Here is a 23,804-nt window from a genome sequence, read left to right as displayed (position 1 = left end):
GTGGACTGGGGTTTAGGACCATCAAAGGAGAGAGTGACAAGGGTGGGTAAAGGTTAACCTCAGTAAGAGCCGTTTTGGCCCATCAGGAGATAAATGAGGCAGCTCCCCATTATATAATCTGCACCGAAAAGGTGTAAAAGGCACGAGCAAGAGTGACTAGTAAGCAGAGATCCCGGAGGGTGAGACTGTGGGGCAATCCACAAGGCAGGAACAGTGTTCACCTTGTTTGGTTCCCCCCATTGAACGACAGAAAGAGATCCTGATTCTGCTGTAATAAAAAAGCAAAGAAAGACGATTTTTGGTTTAAAAAGAAGCCACTCAAGGGTTAAAATAGTTTTAAGTTAACAAAGAAAATTAATCTTCAAATAAGCTGACACTATCTGGAAAACTCATCTGTCCCCTAAAAGCCCACACTGCGTGCACTGCTTTGTCCTCTCGTGTAACCTGAGCCTGACGCGGAGAAGTCATACGTGTGAAAAGAAGGAAGAGTCTGAGAAGAAAAGACATCTTTACAGAATGTACAGCAGAGAGTTGTCCACTCCGACTCTCAGGGTTACAGTAAGATGCACAGGTCTCGTCGGGTCTGGGGATTCTGTGACGCTCGGGCTGCTCAGATGGGCGTCTCCTTCCTGTCTCTGCTCGGGGACGGCTTGGCCTGCTCCTTGCCTGCCTTTGGCTGCTCCTTAGCTGCTTTCGTCTCCGGGGCGCTGTCTCTGGGCGGCTGTCCGGCCCCGCCACGCCTCTCGGGCTCGTCCTCGTCCTGCACCTGCAGTTCGGGCTTGGCTCGCTGCAGCTGGAGCAGGCGCAGCTGCACCCGCAGTTCGATGATGGCCTCCCGCTCCTCGTGAATCGCTTGATTCAAATGATTGTTCTTTATCTTGAGGAATGACAAAGGAACAGTTGTCACTTAAGAAGGGGAGAGCCACAATGAGGAACAAGGGTATCCTACACAAGAATCTATTTCTGTTTTAGTCAACTTGTGAAACAGGAGAGGAGAACACGAATATGCAAATGAGACACATAAACACCTTGACCCGGAATGCACAAAATCCTCCTTACAGAAGAGTAAACACATCTGGAAAAGATACATGCAACAGAAAACAATTTGCTTAATGATATTAAATATTTTAGTGTTTAAAATGATTTGTTTTAAATTGGCTCCTGACCATGTCCCTTAGGTAAGTGGAAGATAGAAGTGACTTTACCAGCCATCAGAAATGACAAGTCAGAGACAGGAGGAAATCTCAGACTTGTCTCAAAAGCAGATGTCCTTGTCTGTTGTAAATGGCATCACTTCACACATGTCCTGTGCTACTTGGGCAAACAAGAACGCTATCGGTTCTACAGGCTTCACTCCTTCAGCAAAGCCAAGGGAGCTAATCCCAAACTCCGCTGAGCTCCCAAGGCGGCGGGCTAGCGCCTATGGCTCGGCAGTGGCCTTCACCCGCAGCACATGTGTCCCAGCCTCCCCTGCAGCCAGCTGTAGCTGGGCGCCGCGTGCCTCTGACATGGTGGGTCACGTCGGTAAGGCGCTGCTTGCCCTTAACCACCAGGCGTTCTTGGGTTCCTTCCTGCTAAGAGTGGATAAAACCTAAGGGGCTACTCTGGACCCCACGTGTCTTCCACTCGTGTGGAGGGTGGGAGACCTAGACGTCTGCCAGGCAAGGCACAGAACTGTCTTGTTCCAAAACGGAAGAGTATGCTCTTTGTTAAAGCAGCTAAGCCTGTACCCTAAGTACTACAATTCTGGAATGTTTTCCTACTTAGGATTTTCATATGATCTGTAAAACGTTAAGAAAGCAAAATAAAGTGCCAACACGAGGCCCTTCTAAAGATGGGAAGCTACATGGAGGCCCAGGTCCCAACCGTGGCTCTGCTGTTCCCACAACACAGCCCTGGCTATGGCAAGTGTTCTGAGCCTGGAGCCTCGGTGGGCTGCCCCGTCTCAACTCTGTCCATAGGACTTACTGTTTTCTGTGGAATTCTAGTTTTCTATGCAGTGGGTGGCTCTGATCTGCCCCAGCTGCTGAATGTACCAGGGTGAGAGAAAGTTACCCCACCATTCTTGGAATCTAAGACAAGAATGGCTTTCTCTCAACCCTGAGGTAAAAAATCCGGAGACAATGATTAATCTGGAGTAAGAAGGGAAATTCTGATCAGGATCATGTAAATCTCTTGCTTTCATTTCACCATGCGCTTGCCTCCCAGATCCCCAGTGCCAAATTTATTCACACTGGTTGCTTCAAGGGTTGAGGGACGAGAGAAAACTTTGTCCCCATTTTACCCACAGGTGAGTCAGGCGACTCTTCCTTCTTCCACCAGCATTTCTCTTTCTGTTCATCTCTGGGAAGTTAGCCCAGATCTTCCACAACTGTTCAAGGACAGTCAGGCGAGGCATCCCCGTAAGTGGGAGTCACCACACCCAGGGATGCCTGGTGAGGTCACACCTGTGCTGTGTGCTCTGCCAGGACCAGCTCACGCCCTGCACACACTGGTGAGATGTCCCCTAAACTCCTCTCTACTCAGCCTCCCCGCTGTTTCCCAAGGAAAAGACGACTTCTAAGGGAAAGAGGTGACCTCTACAAGTTTTGGGAAGCTGGTGCTCACTTCTAGTTCTTCATTCTGCCTCTGTAAGTCCTCCAGGATGATCTGAAGCTCCTCTTCGTCCTCACTCTCACTCTCACTGTCCGAGGAGTACTCCTCGGTCTCACTGCGGCCATGCTGCTGACGGCTGCGGGCGGGAGATCAAGAAAAAAGGACAGTGAGCAGGTTTTAGATTCACCAGGTTTTCATGAATCAGCTTAATATAGCATCATTCTTAAGGCTTAATCAAGAAGAAACTTAGGGGGCACCCGGGTGGCTCAGTGGGTTAAAGCCTCTGCCTTTGGCTCAGGTCATGGTCCCGGGGTCCTGGGATCGAGCCCCGCATCGGGCTCTCTGCTTGTTGGAGAGCCTGCTTCCTCCATTCTCTCTCCCTGCCTACTTGTGATCTCTCTCTGTCAAATAAATAAAAATCTTAAAAAAAAAAAAGAAGGGGTGCCTGGGTGGCTCAGTGGGTTAAGCCGCTGCCTTCGGCTCAGGTCATGATCCCAGGTCCTGGGTTCGAGCCCCGCATCGGGCTTTCTGCTCGGCAGGGAGCCTGCTTCCTCCTCTCTCTCTCTGCCTGCCTCTCTGCCTACTTGTGATTTCTCTCTTGTCAAATAAATAAATAAAATCTTTAAAAAAAAAAAAAAGAAGAAGAAGAAGAAACTTGCGGGGTGGGGGGCGCCTGGGTGGCTCAGTGGGTTGAGCCTCTGCCTTCAGCTCAGGTCATGATCTCAGGGTCTTGGGATCAAGCCCCACACCGGGGGGGGGGGGGGGGGTCCTGTTCAGCAGGAAGCCTGCTTCCCCCCCGCCCCTGCCTACTTGTGATCTCTGTCAAATAAATAATAAAATCTTTAAAAAAAAAAAAAGAAAGAAAGAAAGAAAAAACTTAGGGGGCGCATGGGTGGTCAGTCATTGGAGCACCGACTCTTGGTCCCAGCTCAGGTCATGATCCTAGGGTCATGGACTCGACCCTGCTTGTGCTCCATGCTCTGCAGAGTCTACTTTAGAGTCTCTCTCCCTCTCCCCTCACCCCCAATTGCGTACATACTGTCTCTCTCAAATTTTAAAAACAAAGAGAAACTTAAAGATGACTGATTTGGATGCCTAGTTCTTTTGTATGAAAGTCTGAGAGCTAAAACAATTTTATGTTTATATTTAACTATTCTTGTAAACTTAAAACCCTCTGCTTTCCTTTACCTCTGAATTTCAGCAATCTCGGCTCTGAGGCGTTCAATCTCTTCTTTTTCTGAGGCAATCTGTCGGCGCAGAAACTGCTCCATAGCTAGAAGCTCCTCCTGTTCAGTCAGGATCTCATTCTCCTGAAATAAAGACCACTGGTGAACACCTTTGAAAGTATGAGTCTAGGAAAAATCACTTTTCTGGGACATTGTTCCCTTGAATTCTTTAGCCCTATACATATGTAACACAAGTTACATATGTATATGTACATATGTACATATGCACAGCTTGGACTGCAAAGCTTGTATCCTGTTTCCTTAATGTTAAGGCTTTCTGAGAAAAGGCTCTCTGGGAGGAATGTCTAGATTTTTCTCAAGACATAAAATGCCACCTAGGAATCCCATGTCCTCATTTTGCAAAAGTTCCCTATGAGGCCATCATATTGGGCACAAAGCCAAAGGTCAAGTGACTATGTCTGTGTTTGATTCTCAGTCCCTTCTGAACACCTTCCCACCTCTCAGTAAAGGGAGTGTCTGTTTCAGGGTCAAGATGGCCCGTAACCGTGCACTGGGATAAGGACCCAGGAAATAGCTGATGTCAGTATCACCTTAAAGCAGATCTAGTAAAGGCAAGATGTTCCCAGAAGAAATCTTTTCTCCTCACCAAAAGCTACCATCCTCCTCAACACATGTCCCCAGAGATGATAAACAGCAAATATTGTGCTTTCACAGAATATGCATTTTTTAAAATTTTATTTATTTATTTGACAGACAAAGATCACAAGTAGGCAGAGAGGCAGGTAGAGAGAGGAGGAAGCAGGCTCCCCAAGGAACAGAGAGCCCGATGGTCGTCCTCCTGAGCAAGCAACAGGTCAAAGACGAAATCTAATTAGTAATGAATCAAAGTGGAAACACAACGTGTCCAAAGTACGAGATCCAGCAAAACCAACTCGAAGAGGGAAGTTTATGGTACAAAGGCCTCACCAAGAAAAAAGCCCTGAAACAACCTATCCCTGCACCTCAAGGAACTAGAAATAGAACAAACTAACCCTAAAATTAGTGGAAGGGAGGAAATGATACAGATCAGAGCAGAAATAAATGAAATAGAGACTAGAAAATCAACATAAAAGATCAATAAAACTAAGAGTTGGTTTTTCAAAAAAAAAAAAAAATAATAATAGCACACCTGTAGCTAGACTAAAAGAACTCAAAACCATAAATCAAAGAGGAAACATTACAACTGATACCTCGGAAATACAGAACACTGTAAGAGACTACTATGAGCATTTATACAACAAACTGGATAACCTAGAAGAGAAGGAAATGTTCTTAGAAACATATTACCTACCAAGACTGAATCAAAAAGACTGAGTATCTGAACAGAGCAGTACAAAGGTTGACTCAATAATCAAAAATTGCCTAACCAAGCAAAAACCAGGGCCAGAGGGCTTCACAAGTGAATTCTACCAAATATCTAAAGAAATAATTCCAATCCTTTTCAAACTCTTCCAAGAAAACTTAAAAATGCTCCCAAACCCTCTTTTGCCAAGGCCGGCATTACCCTCGTCCCAGAGCCAAAGACACTACACGAAAGTAACAGGCTGGCACCCCTGATGAACAGATGCAAAAATCCTCAACACACACCGGCAAACCAAATTCAACAACACATTAAAAAGATCACACAACAGGGCGGCCTGGGTGGCTCAGTGGGTTAGGCCGCTGCCTTCGGCTCAGGTCATGGTCTCAGGGTCCTGGGATCGAGCCCCGCATCGGGCTCTCTGCTCAGCGGGGAGCCTGCTTCCTCCTCTCTCTCTGCCTGCCTCTCTGCCTGCTTGTGATCTGTCAAATAAATAAATAAAATCTTAAAAAAAAAAAAAAGATCACACAACATGATCAAGTGGGATTTATCTCTGGAGAGCAAGGATAGTTCAACACATGCAAATCAATAAACGTGATACACCACACTGACAGAATGAAAGATAAAAAATCCTATGATCATAATCTCAGCAGATGCCAAAAAGCATTGGACAAAATTAAAGCTTTTCCTCTCATTATAAAAAGTCTTAACAAAGTGGGTATAGAAGGAACACAGATCATCGTAATAAAGGCCACATTTGGCAAGCCCACAGGTAACATCATACTCAAGAGTTAAAGGTTAAAAGCATTTCCTCTAAGATCAGGAACAACACAATTATGCCCATTCTCACTTCTATTTACTATTTACTACTGGAAGTCCTAATTAGAGTAATTAGACAAGGAAAAGAAATAAAAGGTATCTAAATTGGAAAGAAGTAAAATTGTCTCTGTTTGCAGACTATGTGATCTCATATATAGAAAACCCTAAAGATGCTACCAAAAACAAAAAACAAAAAACCTATTAAACCCATTCAGTAAAGTTGCAGAATATAAAATCAACATACAAAAATCCGTTGTATTTTTGTATACTAGCAAACTATCTGAAAAAGAAATTAAGAAAATCCCATTTACAATAGCATCAGAAAATAAAATATTTTGAATAAATTTAACCAAAGAAGTAAAAGATCTATTAAAACTAAAACATTCATGAAAAAACTGAAGACACAAATACATGGAAAAATATCCCATGTTCATAGATCAAAAGAAATAATATTGTTAAAATGTTCATACTACCCAAAGAGATCTAGAGATTCAAAATTCCAGTGGTGTTTTTCACAGAAATAGGAAAAAACAATCCTAAAATTTATACAGAACCAAAACAGGCTGTTAGTATCAAAGCAATCCTGAACAAAAGGAACAAAGTTGGAGGCATCACACTACCTGATTTCAAAGTATACGGATTTCAAAAGCTTTATTTAATAAAACAGTATATTACTGGTGAAATAGAGACCAACAGAGTGGAACAGAGAGCCAAAATAAATCCACACATTTACGGCCAACTCATCTTTGCAGCAAGTGCCAAGAACACATATAGGGAAAGGACCATCCCTTCAATAAATGGTGTAGGGAAACTTGTCTTCCACATGCAAAAAAATAAAACTGGACACTTACCTCATTCCATATATATAAGTCAATTCATAATGAATTAAAGATTTAAATATAAGACCTAAACTATGTAACTATTAGGAAAAAAACATAGGTTTTTCAGAAAAAACACTGGTCTAGGCAGTGAATTTTTAGATATGACCCCCCAAAGCAGGCAACTAAAGCAAAAAATAGATAAATGGGATGGCATCAAACTAAAAAGCAAAGGAAAAAGTCAAAAGAGTAAGGAGACAACCTATGGAATAGGTGAAAATATTTGCAAACCACACATCAGGTAAGGGGTGAATATTCCAAAATTTCTAAGGAATGCAACCAATTCAACAGGTAGAACACAACCAACCCAATTCAAAAATGGCAAAGGACCTGAACAGACATTTCTAAACAGAAGACCTACAAATCACCAGTAGATATATCAAAAGATGCTCAACATAACTTATTATCAGGAAAATGAAAATCAAAACCACAATGAAATATTACCTCACAACTGTTAGGATGACTATTATTTAAAAAAAACAAAATAAAAAAAAACAACCATTGGCATGGAACTCATACACTGTTATGGGAATGTAAACTGAAGGCAGCCATTATGGCAAATAGAATGGAGGTTCATCAAAAAAACAAAAAACAGAACTACCATATGATCCAGCAATTCCATCTCTGGGTTTAAACCCTAAGAAAATGAAAAGGATACTGAAAAGATACCTGCACTGCCATGTTCACTACAGCATTATTCATGATAGTCAAAAGATGAAAACAACTCAGTGGTCAATGCACAAATGGATAAAGATGTGGGTGTGTATAGACACACACACTGGAGTATTATTCAGCACTGAGTGAAGGAAACCCTGCCATTTTAGGATAACATGGATAAACCTGGTGGACATGATGCTAAATGAAAAAAGGCAGAGAAAGACAGACTATGATCTCACTTCTAGGTGGAATTTAAAAAAAAAAAAAAAAAAAGTAGAACTCATAATAGTAGAGAGCAAAACAGTGATTACCAGAGGCTGGGGGATAGAGAAGATGAGGAGATACTGGTCAAAAGATACAAAGTTGCAATTACAAAGGACGAGTAAGTCTAGAGATCTACAGTATCTAGATCTCTGGAAATACACTAAAGGAATGGATTTCAGGTGCTCCCATCACAAAAGAAAATAGATGAGAAGACAATGTTAACAAGCTTTATTGTAGTAATCATTTCTCTATGTATAGGTCTATTAAATCATCATGCTGTACACTTTAAATATGTACAATTTTTATTTTTTAAAAAGGATTTTGAAAACAGAAGAAAAAGGTTAGCTTACCTGAGCAAGGAGAATATTTATGACTTCCTCATTTTCATTCATTTCTTCTTTGGAAACATCCTCTTTTGAAAGACTGGCAATCTCTTGCGCAATCTTGGTTTCGCACTCCTGATCAAATAAGACAAATGAAGAACTGGTCAGCCCAAATGTAACACATATTCAACAATTTCACACCATCACCATTTAGAAGTTTCCTTCTCATTTCCTAGAGCTGAAAAAGTAACAGTAACAGCCAGGTGAACTATCTGGATAGAGGAGGATTTGTTAACTGGGCTTGGAAAATAACATGCGGATCTTAGTTTGTGGCTGCACCATGAAAATGTTCAATTCTGGTTAATGTGTTCACCATTTCTGGAACCCATCCATATAAAATTATATCCTGTGATACTTTTTTGGGGGGAGGGTGTCAATTTTAAGTATGCAATTCAATTAATTTTGACAAATGAATACAGCCAAGTAACCACCACCACCACAATCACGATATAAACATTCCCATCACCACACAAAGTACCTTTCACCATCTGCTGGCACCTGACAACCACTGACATATTTTCCATTGCTATAGTTTTCCTTTTTCTTGAGTTTCATATAAATTGAGTCGATCCATAAGAAATCTTTTGTATGTGGCTTCCTTCACACAGAATAATGGTTTTTTTAAACTATTCATCTATTTTGCAGTTTGTATTAGTAGTCTGCTGAGTAATACGCCATGATACACCAATTTGTTCATCCATTCACCAGCTGATGGACATTTGGGTCCTTCCTAATTTTGAACTATTCTAACTAGAGCTGTTATGAACATTTCATACGTATATGTTTTGTGTGGGTATGTGCTTTCTTCTTTTAAATACCTAAAAGTGAGATTGCTTGGTCATATGGTAACCATGTTTAACTTTGAAAGAAACTGCCAAACTGTTTTCCAAAATTACTATACCATTTTACATTACCAAGAGCAACAATGAGAGGTCCAGTTGCCCCATGTTCTTGTCAACACCTAGTTTTTGTTTTTTTTTTTTTTCTTTTTACTTGTTTTTCTAGAGAGGGAGAAAGAGGGGGAGAGAGCAGAGGGGAGGGACAGACGGAGATGGAAAGAGAGAAAATCCCAAGCAGGCTTTGAAGCCTGATACAGGGCTCAATCTCATAACCCTGAGATCATGACCTGAGCCAAAAATCAAGAGGAAGATGTTTAACTGATGGAGCCATCCAGGTGCCCCAATACCTGGTATTTTCAATTTTAGTCATTCTCGTTAGTGTGTAGTAGTACCTCATTGTGACTTCAACTTTTATTTCTTTAATGACTAATGATATTGAGCATCTTTGCATGTGCTTATTTGCCATTTGTACATGATCTTTGGTAAAGTGCCTTTTCAACTTTTTTGCCTTTTTAAAAAATTTTTAGCCTTTTAAATGAATTATTAATTGTAACAAATTATTAATTGTAACAAATGTACCATACTCTGGTGGGAGAGCAGAATATATACAGGAAATCTCTGTACCTTCCTCTCAATTTTGCTGTGAACCTAATTCTACTTCCAAAAAAATAAAGTCTAAAAAACCCTGAATTGTCTGTCTTATGAGTTTTTTAATATATTCTAGTCCTTTATCAGGTATGTGTTTTTGCAGAATATTTTGTCACAGCCTCTGATTTGTATATTCATTTTCTTAATGGTGTCTTTTGAGGGGCATGTTTTAGCATGCCGATAAAGTGTAATCTAACAAATTTTTGAGAGAGGAGGGAGAGAAAGCGCACATGAGCAAGAGTGTGGGGCGGCGGGGGAGGGGGGGCAGGTGGCACGAGAGAGGGAGAAGCAGACCCCGATGAGCAGAGAACCGGATGCGGGGCTCCATCCCAGGACCCTGGGATCATGACCTGAGCGGAAGGCAAACACTTAACCAACTGAGCCACCCAGGCGCCCTAACAAATTTTTCTTTTACAATTCATGGGTATTGTGTCCTATTTAAGAAATCACTGCCTAAGCCAAAGTCATTAAGATCTTCTACGTTTAAAAAAAAAAAAAAAAAAAAAAAAATCTATGTTTTCTTCTGGAAGTTTTTTTTTGTTGTTTTGGTTTTGGTTTTTTTTTTTTTTTTTTTTTTTTAGGTCTTAATGTATGACTCATTTTAAGTTAATTTCTGTATATGCAGTGTGGAAAGAGTCAAGGTTTTGTTTGGTTATTCTTTTTTGGTATATAGTTATCCAATTGTCCCAATACCATTTATTGAAAAGAAAATCCTTCCCCACAGAACTTTTTTTTTTTTTAAGATTTTATTTATTAATTTGATAGAGAGAGGGAGAGAGGGAACAGAAACAGGGAGAGTGGGAGAGGGAGAAGTAGGCCTCCCGCCAAGCAGGGAGCCTGATGCAGGGCTCAATAACAAGACCCTGGGATCATGACCTGAGCCAAAGGCAGACGCTTAACGCCTGAGCCACCAAGGTGCTCCTCCCCACAGAACTTTTATCCTCTTTGCTGAAAATTAATTGTCCATATGAGTGTGGTCTATTTCTGGACTTCCTATTCTATGTCTACTTTTATCCAATATCCACTGTCTTGGTTACTGTAGCTTAATAGTAAATCTTAAAATCAGGTAATGTGAATCCTCCAATGTTGTTCTTTTTCCACAGTCATTTAGGACATTTGTATTTCCATATAAATTTTAGAAAAGCCTGTTAATTTCCACAAAAAAAAAACCCTGTTGAGATTTTGACTGGGACTGACTCCACAGATCAATTTGAGAATATCTAACATCTTAAAAATATTGAGATGCATCACTCTATTTATTTAGGTCTTTATTTTTCTTTTTAGGTCCAATATCCAACTGCTCATTCGCTAATCTCAAGAAATATAATATACTGTGCATCTAATCTTGTAACCCACAACCCTGCTAAATTCACTTATTAGGTTTTTTATAGATTCCTTAGGATTTTGTATGTAAACAGTCATGTAGTCTACATATAAAGACTTTCTTTCAATCTGTATACCTTTTTCTCTTTATTGTACTAGCTAGAATGAACCTCCAGTAAAACACTGAACAGAATGGTGAAAGCAGAAATCCTTGCCTTATATACCCAATCTTAGGAGAAAGCATTCAGGCTTTCACCGTTATGTACAAAATTAACCACAGATTTTTTTCAGACACCCTATATCAGGCTGAGAATGACATTTGCTGAAAGCTTTTATCATGAATAAGTGCTGAATTCTGCTAAATGCTTTTCTGCATTTACTGATATGATCTTGTAGTTTTTCTTACTTCTTGCCATAATGAATTATATTACTTCTATCTTTAAATTTATTTTTTGAAAAATAATTTTTAAAAATAAGTTTATTATTTTATTTTAAAAATAAATTTATTTTATCTTTAGAAGTAATTTATTCCTGGATGGGCATGGGGAGGGAATAAAAAAATAGAAATAATTTATTCCTCAAAGTTGAAATCAACTTGACAGAATCTCATGAAAATTTATGAATGAATTAGCACGTATAAGAAGACAGCATGAAGAAAACTGACAAAGGTAATCTATCCCTTTCTATGCGCTGTCACAACTCCTTTTTCCAAGAGAGAAGCAGAAGTAAGAGTAATGAAAATCAAACACACATTATCCCTGTCATAGGTCTGAGACCCTTCATTTGGAGTCTGGTGGGCAAAAGGGACATGGTTCACAATTACAACCATGAGGTCAGTCAGTCATTGATTCCAGGCTGAAGCATGAAGGGGACAATAATGACAAACAGGCACAGGAAACAAAATAGATAATCGGGTAAGCAGGAGAAAATAAGGAAGAAAAAGACACAAAGGCTTTTGCTAGTCTGCCAGTCCTAGAGTACATGTGTAAAAAACCCCATGAATGCTTCCTTTCTGATGAAGCTAACTCCACATAAATGTACACTCTCCCAGTCTGATGAATGCTAATGTTCCCTAGAAGTAACACTGGGGCCTGGCACTGAATTTGCACACGGACTGTAAGACAGTCTAGAGATCTGAGATCTGAGCCTCAGTGTGGCTGAGCAACTTACTTACAGGCTCAGAGCCAAGCACCACACACTGAGCTCCAGGAGATCAAAAGCCTGACTCGTGCACCCCAACCTTATCAGGAGTCACATGCTAGTCTTCCTATTATTAGGTGAATAAAACTCCTCCTAATCTTCAGTACCTCTTTGTGTTTCCAAAGAGCTGACTCAAAGGCCTCCAATTCCCAGTAGTCTCTGAAATGTCTCACTATCCAACTGCTTCTGTTTACAAGTACAACCAAGCAGGAAATGACAAAACACCTTTCAGTAAAATCATCTGTTTAATTAATTAAAAAAAAAAAAAAACAAAAAAACAGAAAAAAACAACTTTCTGGAGAGACTCCCTATTAGGATGAAATTTAGCAGCTATATGAAACTACTTTCAGTTACTAGCCCCCAAAACTACCTTTGCCTATAGCAAAATGTAGGTATTTATACATACATTTTCTTTGATGCCATTAAAGATTTATTTATTTTAGACAGAGTGGGAAGGAGGGTCAAGGGAGAGAGAGAGTTTAAGCAGACTGTGGCTGAGCTTGGAGCCTGATGCGGGGCTAGATCTCACAACCCTGCAATCAGGACCTGAGGCAAAACCAAGAGTTAGATGCTTAACCGACCGCGCCACCCAGGCGCCCCTTCTTTGATGCCACTAACAATGTTACTACAGGGGCACCTGGCTGGCTCCGGACTGTGCATTTAAACCCCACATTAGGAGTAAAGCTTTAAGAAAGTTATACAGGTTGTTTTAGCTTTATTCTTAAGAAAATGTTTGTCCCTCTTCTTTGATAAAACCATGACTTGCACATTTATCTACTGAATATCATGGGTCAAACATTAACAAGGCCAGCACTGGGTCATCTCAGTGAACTGAGGCAGTGCCTGCAGAAATAGCCTACGTTGTCAGCTAGTCAGTCTACAAGGTGCTTTTTATATTTTGTTACTTTGATAACATCCAAAGGGCACCTGGCCAGCTCGGTTGGTAGAGCATGCCACTCTGGATCTCAATGTCGTGAGTTCAAGCCTCATGCTGGGCACAGAGTTTACTTCAATTACAAGAATAGAAGAGTGATTCCCTATTACGCTTCACAGATTCAAAAGTTGTTGATGCTTTGCCCCATTATTGTTTGTACATCTCCTCTTTCAGCATGCACTTGAACATTTCTGGGGGTTTTTTTTGTTTGTTTTTTTGTGTTTTTAACAAAGAACGGGGGTGGGCAGAGAGAGGGGGAAGGGAGGGAGAGAGAATCTTAAGCAGGCTCCATGCCCAGTGCAGAGCCTGACAGGGGACTTGATCTCACAACCCTGAAATGGTAAACTGAGCCAGAATCAAGAGTCAGACACAACCAACTGAGCCACTCAGGGGTGCATGCACCTAAATATTTCAGTGTAGATTTTTTAAACAACAAACACACTCATATTAATATGGTATAATTATCAAAATCAGAACATATTAAGATTGACCCAATTTTCTAGTCCAGCCTGTTTCAGCAGTTATCCCAAGTGTCTTTCATAACACTTCTTCAAACTGCCCAGGATCCAACACAAGGTCCACTTATTTTACTTTGTTGTGTCTGTGTGGTCTGTGGAATAGTTCCTCACCCTTCGTCTTTCATGACTTTCATATTCTGTGTGTGTGTGTGTGTGTTTTATTCTCCAGCTGTGTTCACTGAGGGCCTGAAACCCGTGCTATGACAGTAGCCGTGAGCACACCTGAGCACCCAGATCTTGATTTCTAAATACTGAAAGGAACCATGGCTCTTTGGACAAACAGCCAACTGCAGGGCTGGGCTAGAGAAAATACAAGATAAACCTCGAACATTCTGTTGTGCCAGAAAGAAAGGAAACCTCAAAAACTGATGAGTGCATGTCAGAACACTGGAGCCACTCAAGAGGTTCTTACTGGCCAAATATGTATCGGTTAGATTATGAAAGTATTGATTACAATATCATACGAAGTATCAATAAATAAAAAGGTTAAAAAAAGGGCAACTTTCTAAATTAAACACTTCCCTGGTATCAAACTGTATATAATCATTAACTGGAACATTTAAGCAAATAAATTTCCCATCAGGAACTTCACTTCAGGAAACATGTATATATTGTGTTTTTAAAAGAAACTAACTGGGGCGCCTGGGTGGCTCAGCTGTTAAGTATCTGCCTTCGGCTCAAGTCATGATCTGGGAATCTTGGGATCAAGCCCCGAATCAGGCTCCCTGTTCAGTGGGAAGCCTGCTTCTCCCTTTCTCACTCCCTCTGCTTGTGTTCCCTCTCTTGCTGTGTCTGTCTCTGTCAAATAAATAAATCTTTAAAAGGAACTAACTTAAAATAGTATATAAAGAAAATTCCAACACATTCAGTTTATATTCCATTATAAACATGATATACCAAAATGACAAATTTACTCACCTGTCTTTTAGCTTCTCTCAGTTTCCTTTTGAGGGCTGTCAAAATTCTTTGTACTTCCCATAATCTTTCTTCTTTAGATAAATCCTTCACCCCAGCCTGCAGATCTCGATGTAAACAATTCAAAAGAAACTCCTAGAAGACAACATGCCACACACTGAGTAGTGTCCCATGTCTTATCATCTTAAAATCACATCCACATGCAATTTCTCAAGACGTACAACCAACTATCTTTCATTTATCACTAAGGGAACGAAATAACAGCATGAATTATTTTTTCAAGCATATGACTGAAAAATCCTTTTTTGCCTGGACATTAGGTTCTCATCATTAATTTACATTGGTTGACTAACAGTTCGTTCATATCCCTTCCTATCAACAACTAATAATGGGAGCTCAAAGTAGATAAAGGAAAGAAAATCAAATAGGAATTTGATAACGTGTATGCAAATAAAAGACATAATAATTATCAAATATAAGTAGATTTCTCAGTCTTGAATTTCTTAATCAGTTTTGCTAAACACACACACAACCAAATGAACTATGTCTTCTATCAAAGTAGCACAGTGGAAAAGCACAGGATTTGGGTCAAATCCCGGTTCTATAGTTCAGTAACCATGTGGCACAGGGTCAGATATTTGGTTTCCCCAAATTTCTTTGTATCTGTAAAATATGGCTGGTAACAGCAACCTTGTCCAGATAAGCTAACATTTTTGGACTCCTTACAACATGCCTGGCAGCATTATCTCATTTATGGTAATAAGCTTCACATCAAACCACAAAATGACCCATTTTAAAATGGGATCACCATGGCTTACAGAGTTTGACCAATCTGCCTAAAAATCAGTCCGCTAAGAGAACCTAGGGAGAACTTAAGGCCAGGTCTTTTGATTTCAAAACTATGTTCTTTCTACAATATTCTCACTTCACTGGCATGAAAGTGCCAGACAGAAATTTCTGCCTTCCATGTGCCATGAACAATATGTCCAACATAGGTCCAGACACACACAAAAGCTCAGTGAACAAGAACTGCTCCTACTAATCATCACTACCAATCACTGTAATCACCCAAAACGGTCAGCGCAAAGGTAGGCTCTTTGGGACTGAAGCGTGGGGCTGAGCACACACACCTGTCTTCTGATCTCCTCCTTGATGTTCTCCTGGGTCTCTGGCAGTGTGGGCATAGTGGCCATGTTAGACCATCGAAGAGGTTTTGTCACTGGCTTTAGTATCACATTTCCAAAGAGCTCTTGCACATGTGTGAAAAACACATATAGGACACGATTGCTAATCTAAGAAAAAATAAATAAAAAGATTTGCAAAAAAAAAAAAAAAAAACCTATTCAAATTATCATTTTATTTCATTTAATTTGTGTCTGTTGCATAGTACATCCTTTAATCCTAGACATGGGGATGACAGTTTTCCTCAGTAGTGACCAGATATGCTTTGCTAATCAATGGCCAACTGAAAGAAAAGAACGGAAAAGCAGCAGCAGTTCAGTCGGGTATCCCAGCACCCTAAGGAACTGGGTGGGGTAAAAGGACAGGAGAAAGGATGCAGAAGTCACTGGCCATCAATTTGCTCTTTTTTAGCAATATAATATTAACTGATTTAAAAAATCTTATGTTCTTTATTCTCAAAAGTTATTCTGAGACCTTTTAACACACACAAGTAGATCCATTGAGGAACATGAAGGAAGTAAGAGCACTTGCAGGCGTCAAGCTGGGCTGCGTGCAAGAACCCTGACTCCAGAAACGATGCCTTGGCGGCAGATGTGCACAACTAGCATTTAAATATGCTCATATGCTAGATCAGGACTTTAATTATTTTCTACCTAACACTTACAATACACTTGAACCTTCTATGAAATAATTGTCCCCAATATAGTAATATCAGGTAACAATGTAATATTTACCAAATTCTGCAAGCCTGACTAGTCTGAATGATCAAACTGAAATCTGAGAAACATTTTACCTCCTAAACACAATCAATGAACAATGAAAGTGTAAGAAAATACCCTCTTACAACTGTGCATTATAACAGTGGTTGATAATAACCTAGTATATTGGCCAAAAAGAGAGCTTAAAATAAAAATACAACCATCGCTCCATTTTTTTTGTCTTTTGTGTCTGGCCTCAATAAAATATCAATAATTCTAATTAAAGGAAAATATATGCTCTGTGTCAGCACCAAGTGAGGAGCAATAAACAAATGCCAAATATTTATGTTGTAAAGAGACACCAATTAACACATTACCCAGTTCCCTGAAATGCCTCCTCAGATTAAATTTCTGTAACATCCTTCCCTAGGATCTATCTTTATGAATGAAATCACCAGGTTAAGTCCCTGACTTAACAAACAAATGATGTTAGGCCCCCTTGTGCCTGAGTCTGATATGTGGACATGATATAATGAGGCAATAGTGCTATTCGAAAAGATAAATCTTTGAAATTCTACAGATGAACTCTGTAATCGTGGGTACCATGGGCCTCCCTCCACTCATGATGGATCACTGTTATCAGAAACTGGTTTAGAAACCCATACCAAGGACGCCTGGGTGGCTCAGTTGGTTGAGCAGCTGCCTTCGGCTCAGGTCATGATCCCAGAGTCCTGGGATCGAGTCCCGCATCGGGCTCCTTGATCATCAGGGAGCCTGCTTCTCCCTCTGCCTCTGCCTGCCATTCTGTCTGCCTGTGCTCGCTCTCTCTCCCTCTCTGACAAATAAATAAATAAAATCTTAAAAAAAAAAGAAAAAGAAAAAAAAGAAACCCATACCAAAGACTGTACAATACTCAAATTACAAAGCTACACACTGGTCATATGATGACACTGTCCATATCCTGAAAGAAAAAGACCGATATTCAGGCTAATCTACCGTCTACATTTGCTGGTTAACTGTTCTGTGTGCGACCCAGCAACAGAAAATGTCTCTGACATTCCCCAGGGTCAGCGTCAAAGGGCACGTGCGCAGAGAAGGCCATGTACCTGAACCGTTGGGCTGAGCACTATAGAAATGTTCTGTATATTCATTTTTGTTTCCAGTTCCTTTGCGATAACATGGTCCATGTGCACGATCAGCCAAGAAATCAGGAGATAGTTACATTCTGGCAGTTCTTTGAGCAAGCGCTGGAATTCCTGCACCTTCTCGCTCTCTGTGCTCCTCCCACATGCCTCCTCAAAGCGAGGCATCAGCTCTTTGGTAAGCAGATTCTCCGGAAGGTCTCGCAAATACTGCTTCAACAAACTGGCTACAGTGTTAGGTTCATACTCTTCCAAATTGGGAGACTCCTCTCTGTCATAGGCCGCTTTCAGCTCATCCACCTTTGATTTAATTCCTAAAAACATTCAAATTCCAAAGAGAAAGAGTATCAAGAAAATATAAATAATCAAACACAGCTTTTTTTAGCACGGCACCCGCTCCTAGGGGAGATCTGGGGAGAGCCAATCTGACAATAACAAACCTCTAGTTATGAAGCATTTATCCGCTCAAGGTGTGCACAATTCCTCTATGAAGAAAGTAATACGAAAGACCACACTGTGTGGGTGAATTCAACCAAAAGCTAAATAATGGAAACTCAATACTTAGAAAAAAAACATGAGAGCAATCACAGAATATCTTAAGTTTCAAAACATGCCAAGTGACTCGGGGGGCAATTTTTTTTTTTTTTTTTTTTTAGTTTAAATCTAGGTAGGTAAAAATTCAGGCAAACATTCAACTACAATCCAAGCATAAATCTTGCTCCACATGAGTGGCCAACTGCCTTTTCTAACAAGTTACAAAACTGACAACATAAAACACAACTCAGTATTTATAAATGTGTCCAAAAAGTTGTGAATAATTACTTTTTTATAAGCAAACATATGATAAATGCAAAAGGTGGGTTTGCTGTCAAAACACACTCTTTGAAAAATCTTGTCCATTAAATAATCCCCATCTGATTTCTATTTTTAAGTTTCAATTGTTGTTTCCTTAATCTGAAACACAGCTGGAACCAAAAAAAGTGAAACTTGGGTTTCTAAAATCAAATTGTTTTGCTTTTCTTAGGGGACAGAAAGAAATGCTGACACACAAAATGACTGTTTTTCAAACATTTTATAAGTTTTTAAGTCCTTAGGCCAATCTGCATTTAAGTGATATGGATTCATAAAAGTACAAGGTAGCTTTCTGTTGTGTTTAATACTCAAAACTTTAGGCCAATTATTTGAAACAAGCCACAGATTAGGGTGAAGAGACTGTAATGGTCGATGCAAATACTCCAGTGTCATCTAATCTGAACAGCATTTTATAATCAATAATGCTTCCGTCCAGGCTTTGACATTCCTTATCTTATGTGAAAACCTTCCTTTCCAATAAGACTATAACTTATCCAGCACTGACAAAATCGGTAACTCTAAGTATGAAAGTAAGACGACAAAGCTTATTTTTATATAATGGTCATTTTGAAAAAGAAAATAATTCTTTTTTTTTTTTTTTTTCTAAAGATCTTATTTATTTATTTATTTATTTGTTGGAGGAGGGAGGAGCAGAGGGAGAGGGATAAGCAGACTTGGTGACAAGTGTGAAGCCTGACTTGGGGGTCAATCCCATAATCCTGAGATCACAACCTGAACCGAAATCGAGAGTTGGATGCTTAACTGCCTAAGCCACCTCCGTGCCTCAATAATTCCCTATTTCTTGAGTGACAACTTCAAGTAAAATTCTTAGCAAAGACCTCCTCTATTTATATGTATCTAATTTTTCTCCCCCATCTGTCTATCCAGAAAACTGCACAAGTAAACAACTAAAATATGTGTCTGGTTTGCTGTTACTCTGAAATTATCAAAATGTTTTCTTTTTAAGAATTGGACACTTCAGGGGTGCCTGGGTGGCTCAGTGGGTTAAGGCTCTGCCTTTGGCTCAGGTCATGATCCCAGGGTCCTGGGATCGAGCCCCACATCGGGCTCTTTGCTCAGCGGGGAGCCTGCTTCCCCCTCTCTCTGCCTGCCTCTCTGCCTACTTATGATCTCTGTCAAATAAATAAATAAAATCTTAAAAAAGAAAAAAAGAAAAGAATTGGACACTTCAAATAGAACATCCTAGGTAAAGAAAGAGCATGTCCAAAATGACATATACTTGTTCTAAAACTGGAATTTACATATGAATAAGAGCCAAAAATCTCCAGCAGAAAAGAGTATTGTTATGTGCACTCAAAGAAAGAAAAGTCACAGCCATAAACTCTAATCCAGAATGCAGCACACTGTCAGAGCTTAAAAAATAATAAAAAATTGATCAAAGCAGAAGCTCAGCCTCCAGGAGTCAATGATCAGGGGAACAGCTCCATTTGAACGCTCTGACACACAAAGAGAGGAGTTCTGCAACTCTGACTCTCCAAAAGAATGCAAACATCAAAAATAGGTCAAAAACAAAAGAATCTGTTGAACAAAGCTGTAGAAACTCTTCAGAGAAACTTTCACCTCCAACAAAATTCCTTTCTGCCTATCAAACTCATGTGAGAGAAGCAGCTATGTCAGTACTCTTTAAATCTTTACAAATCAATTAATCATTAGTTAGGGGTTTTTTCATCATTACTTAGCTTTAAAAGTCAAATTCTGGGGGGCTCCTGGGTGGCTCAGCCCATTAAGCACCTGCCTTCAGTTCAGGTCATGATCCCAAGGTCCTGAGATGGAGCTCCACATCAGGCTCCCTGCTCAGTGGAGAGCCTGCTTCTCCCTCTCCCTCTGCTTACTGCTCTGCCTACCTGTGCTCTCTCTCTCTCTGTCAAATAAATAAATAAAATCCTAAAAAAAAAAAACAAAATAAAAGCCAAATTTTCAAATTCATTTAAATGTGTTTATTTTCATGTTACTAAAGATTTATAAATTCAAATTCAATGCCTAACTTGTGGATTTTATTTTCTAGAAAATGGTTAGTTAACATGTTAGCTAGAATACTCTTAAACAATGACATGCTATCTAGGGGACTAGGTAAAGGGTTCCCCAAATACCAAAGGTGCCTGTCCCTTCCCAAAAAAGAAAAAAAAAAATATCAAACCTGCCCTCTAAAAATGTGTATGAGCCAAATAAATGGAAAAACTCAAGAGAGTCTCTCTATATATTCTAAATGTGTATGATCTGATTCATAATGAAAACGTGTGACCAACAAGTTTTTATAAAACAGATCTCAGTATTAAGAATCTGAATCACAGGAAGGCGATGATCTGGAGGACAGATGTTGCCACAGGCAGGACAGACTTCTACCCTATATAGTTCAAAAGTCCTACTACTTTGTAAGAAACAGAATCTTTTTCCTTTAAACAGTACAATAGTATACATTGTGCTTGATTTTAGACACCTGAACGAATTCTATTCTTGCCAAACATGAAATTTTAATTTTCACAGATACGGAACATACATAAATGGAAAATCAATTTTACTCATCTATGGAACAGCTGCACGCAGCTGACAAAAGCATTCACATTTGGGCCTAAACATTAAGCAAGTAACATTTGTATGTCCCTTAGCCGAACTCAGGGAAGAGGATTATGTCAATAAAAGTGTCTCGCGGGGGGCGTATGGGCGGCTCAGTGGGTTAAAGCACTCTGCCTTCGGTTCGGGTCATGATCTGAGGGTCCCGGGATTGAGCCCCACATCGGGCTCTCTGCTCAGCGGGGAGCCTGCTTCCCTACCTCTCTCTCTGCCTGCCTCTCTGCCTTTGTGATCTCTATCAAATAAATAAATAAATAAATAATCATTTTTTAAAAAGTGTCTCGCGGCCAAGACGCATTGTTCACCCAGATACCCTTCCTTGTCCTGCTCATCTCCCTCATAACACTGAGCCCTGCTCAGAGAGGAAGGAGGCGGGAAGAATAAAGCACAGTCTGAGCGCACCAGAGGGAAGGGACGCTACTCAGATGCTTCTCTTTGACTCGGGGGCTGCTCCCAACTGTGAAAACTAGTGTGGAAAGCCTCCTAAGGGAAGGGAATATCACAGAAAAGCAAACTGTGGACACACACACACACAAGCCGGGGGGTATTTCCGCTCAACTGGAAGGATGGAGGAAATGGACAAGACTTAGGACCCATGCCACAATTTTCCTCACAAGTCGATCATTTTCCTTCCTGTGAAAAACGGAAGTGAATTTTCAGACCACCCAAGAGGAGTGCGTGTCCCCAGTACCTGACACTCTGTAGATGCCTTCACACTTCATGCCGTACTTCTCCACATAATCCACGCACTCGCGGAACACCGCCGGCAGCCGGATGCCGTCATACATCATGGTCCGCTCAGCTGCATCGGTCAGGGGAACTCCGAAAATGGGCTTGAGAGTGGGGACATCCATCTGAGGCACCTCTGGCTCCTGAATTGGCTTCTTCTTTTTCTTCTTTTCCTTCCACTGTTTAACAACATCAGCTGCTGTCAAGTCTTTCGACTTCTTCTCTTTATGTTTCTCTTCTTTGTGCTTTTCTTCTTTATGTTTTTCCTCTTTGGGTTTCTCTTTTATTTTAAAATCCTTCTCTTTCTTTTTAGAAAAGCTGGGCTTCTTAAAAACATGGATTCCCTTGGACCTTTTCATTTTGGAAGGACTTTCAGCTTCATCTCCAGAGCTATCTTCCTGAAAGGCAGCATAGCCTTCAGCTGCCGAAGAAGTACAGGAAATAGAAGTCATCTATCTGTTTAATGTCAACCCAGCCATAAACTTCCTAAAAACAGGACCCAAAAAAAAGTGCTACCGGGCACTGGCTACCTCGCTTTTCACTCCTGGCCAGTGCCTCCTGGGTACTGCCAGTAATGAAACAGGTTTCTTCTCAGGTCAAAGGAGATGAGGCAGTGACATCTCCTGACCACAAGACGGGGAAATGCAGAGGACCAGTTACCTTTACGACTGGTTTTAGGTGGAGTTTTGGCAAACCAAGTATTATGAATACACAACAAAGGATCTACAGAGGGCTAATGGAAAGGGTCCTTCTATAATAGAGCTTTTTCTCATGATCTGACAATGTGCTCGTACTTACTTTAGATTTTTTTCACACATTTGGTCCCTGTAATTTGAAGCAGTCTGACACCATGACACAAACGGCACTGGTGTTTGGAGGCTCTGGTACTTCCCCTATCACACCCTGCCCTCCTGTCACTATCTGTTAAGTTCCTTCTGGAGACTGGAGCAGGGACTGAAGCCTCAGGTGGATGAAGGACAGAGCCAGGAGATTCCCTCGCCTCTGGGTGGTGGCCGATGCATCCACCCATTTCCCAGCATCATGAGCCCTGGTTTCCACACTGACGCTTTGTATCATATTAGAACTATCCTCGCTTGGTTTTGTTGCCTCCAAAGATAATTCTCCTATTCTTTTCTTTAGCCAGCTGCCTTAAAAGCTATTTCATAACAAAAATAAAAAATTATTTCACAAATCACCCTCTATTTAAAATACTACAACCAGAAGGGAGGGAACATGGAGGGCATGATACCATGATATAAAGCCAATGCAGTTCTCAGACAATGCTGGTGTGAGTGTAAACTGGCACAACCACTTTGGAAAATTGTTTTGCATGATCTACTACTGCTAAAATGAGCATGGCCTATAAGAGAGGAACTCCAATCACAGGCATACACAACAGAAATGTATAAACACCTGTGACACTCACAGAAGCCCTATTCATGAGCCAAAGAAGGCAAACAACCAAATGACCAATAAGAGCAGAGTACATTCTAGTATATTAATGCAACGAAACAAAATCTGGCAATAAAAAATGAACTAATTACTGTCACGTTAAACAACATGGATGAATCTAACAAATGTAACTTTGGGCGGAAGAAACTAGATGCAAAAGGAAATATGCTTAATTTTTATAAATTCAAAATCAGGCAGTTTCAAGCTATATTGAAAGAAGCTTTACCTCTGGGAAGGGTGGGGGATTCCCTTTGAAGGGATAATGGAAGGTAATTTCTAGGGTGCTGATAAGACTCTATTTCCAGATGCTTCTAATTACAAGGACATATATCCATTTTGCGATATCTCATTCAAGTTATACACAATGTGTCCATTCTACCTCAGTGTTATGCTTCAAAAAACAAATTAACTTAAAATACCATAAAATTCAAAATAAAGCAATACTTGAAATAACTCAACTGATCTGCTTTTAACATACTAAAGAGCTATGCTTAAACAACCCACCTTTCCTACTGAATAGGAACTATAAATAGAATGCATTATGGTATTTGCTTAAGACAAACAAATAACTACTTTTTTCACAGTTCCAATAAAGTGTAGTACCCCAAATGGCTTACACAACCTAGCCAAGAAAGTAATATTCTATATAAGTAAAATT

At 40.2% G+C, this 23,804-nt stretch overlaps 1 protein-coding gene across 1 annotated transcript in view; it reads right to left on the bottom strand.

Moving 5' to 3' along the window:
- Positions 1 to 491: 491 nt before the first annotated feature.
- Positions 492 to 23,804, bottom strand: part of RALBP1 (ralA binding protein 1) — a 57,097-nt gene continuing 33,784 nt past the window's right edge. The window contains exons 3-10 of the mRNA XM_047697274.1: positions 21,657 to 22,115; positions 17,486 to 17,835; positions 15,630 to 15,791; positions 14,503 to 14,634; positions 8,090 to 8,197; positions 3,784 to 3,905; positions 2,608 to 2,731; positions 492 to 877 (exon numbers count right to left, since the gene is read on the bottom strand). Coding sequence (XP_047553230.1) covers positions 611 to 877; positions 2,608 to 2,731; positions 3,784 to 3,905; positions 8,090 to 8,197; positions 14,503 to 14,634; positions 15,630 to 15,791; positions 17,486 to 17,835; positions 21,657 to 22,115 — 1,724 coding nt within the window. The 3' untranslated portion in view covers positions 492 to 610. The remainder of the gene's footprint in view (positions 878 to 2,607; positions 2,732 to 3,783; positions 3,906 to 8,089; positions 8,198 to 14,502; positions 14,635 to 15,629; positions 15,792 to 17,485; positions 17,836 to 21,656; positions 22,116 to 23,804) is intronic.

The sequence above is a fragment of the Lutra lutra genome, chromosome 12 (genome assembly GCF_902655055.1).
Source record: "Lutra lutra chromosome 12, mLutLut1.2, whole genome shotgun sequence".
NCBI lineage: Eukaryota > Metazoa > Chordata > Mammalia > Carnivora > Mustelidae > Lutra > Lutra lutra.
This window is presented reverse-complemented; position numbering and strand designations above follow the sequence as displayed.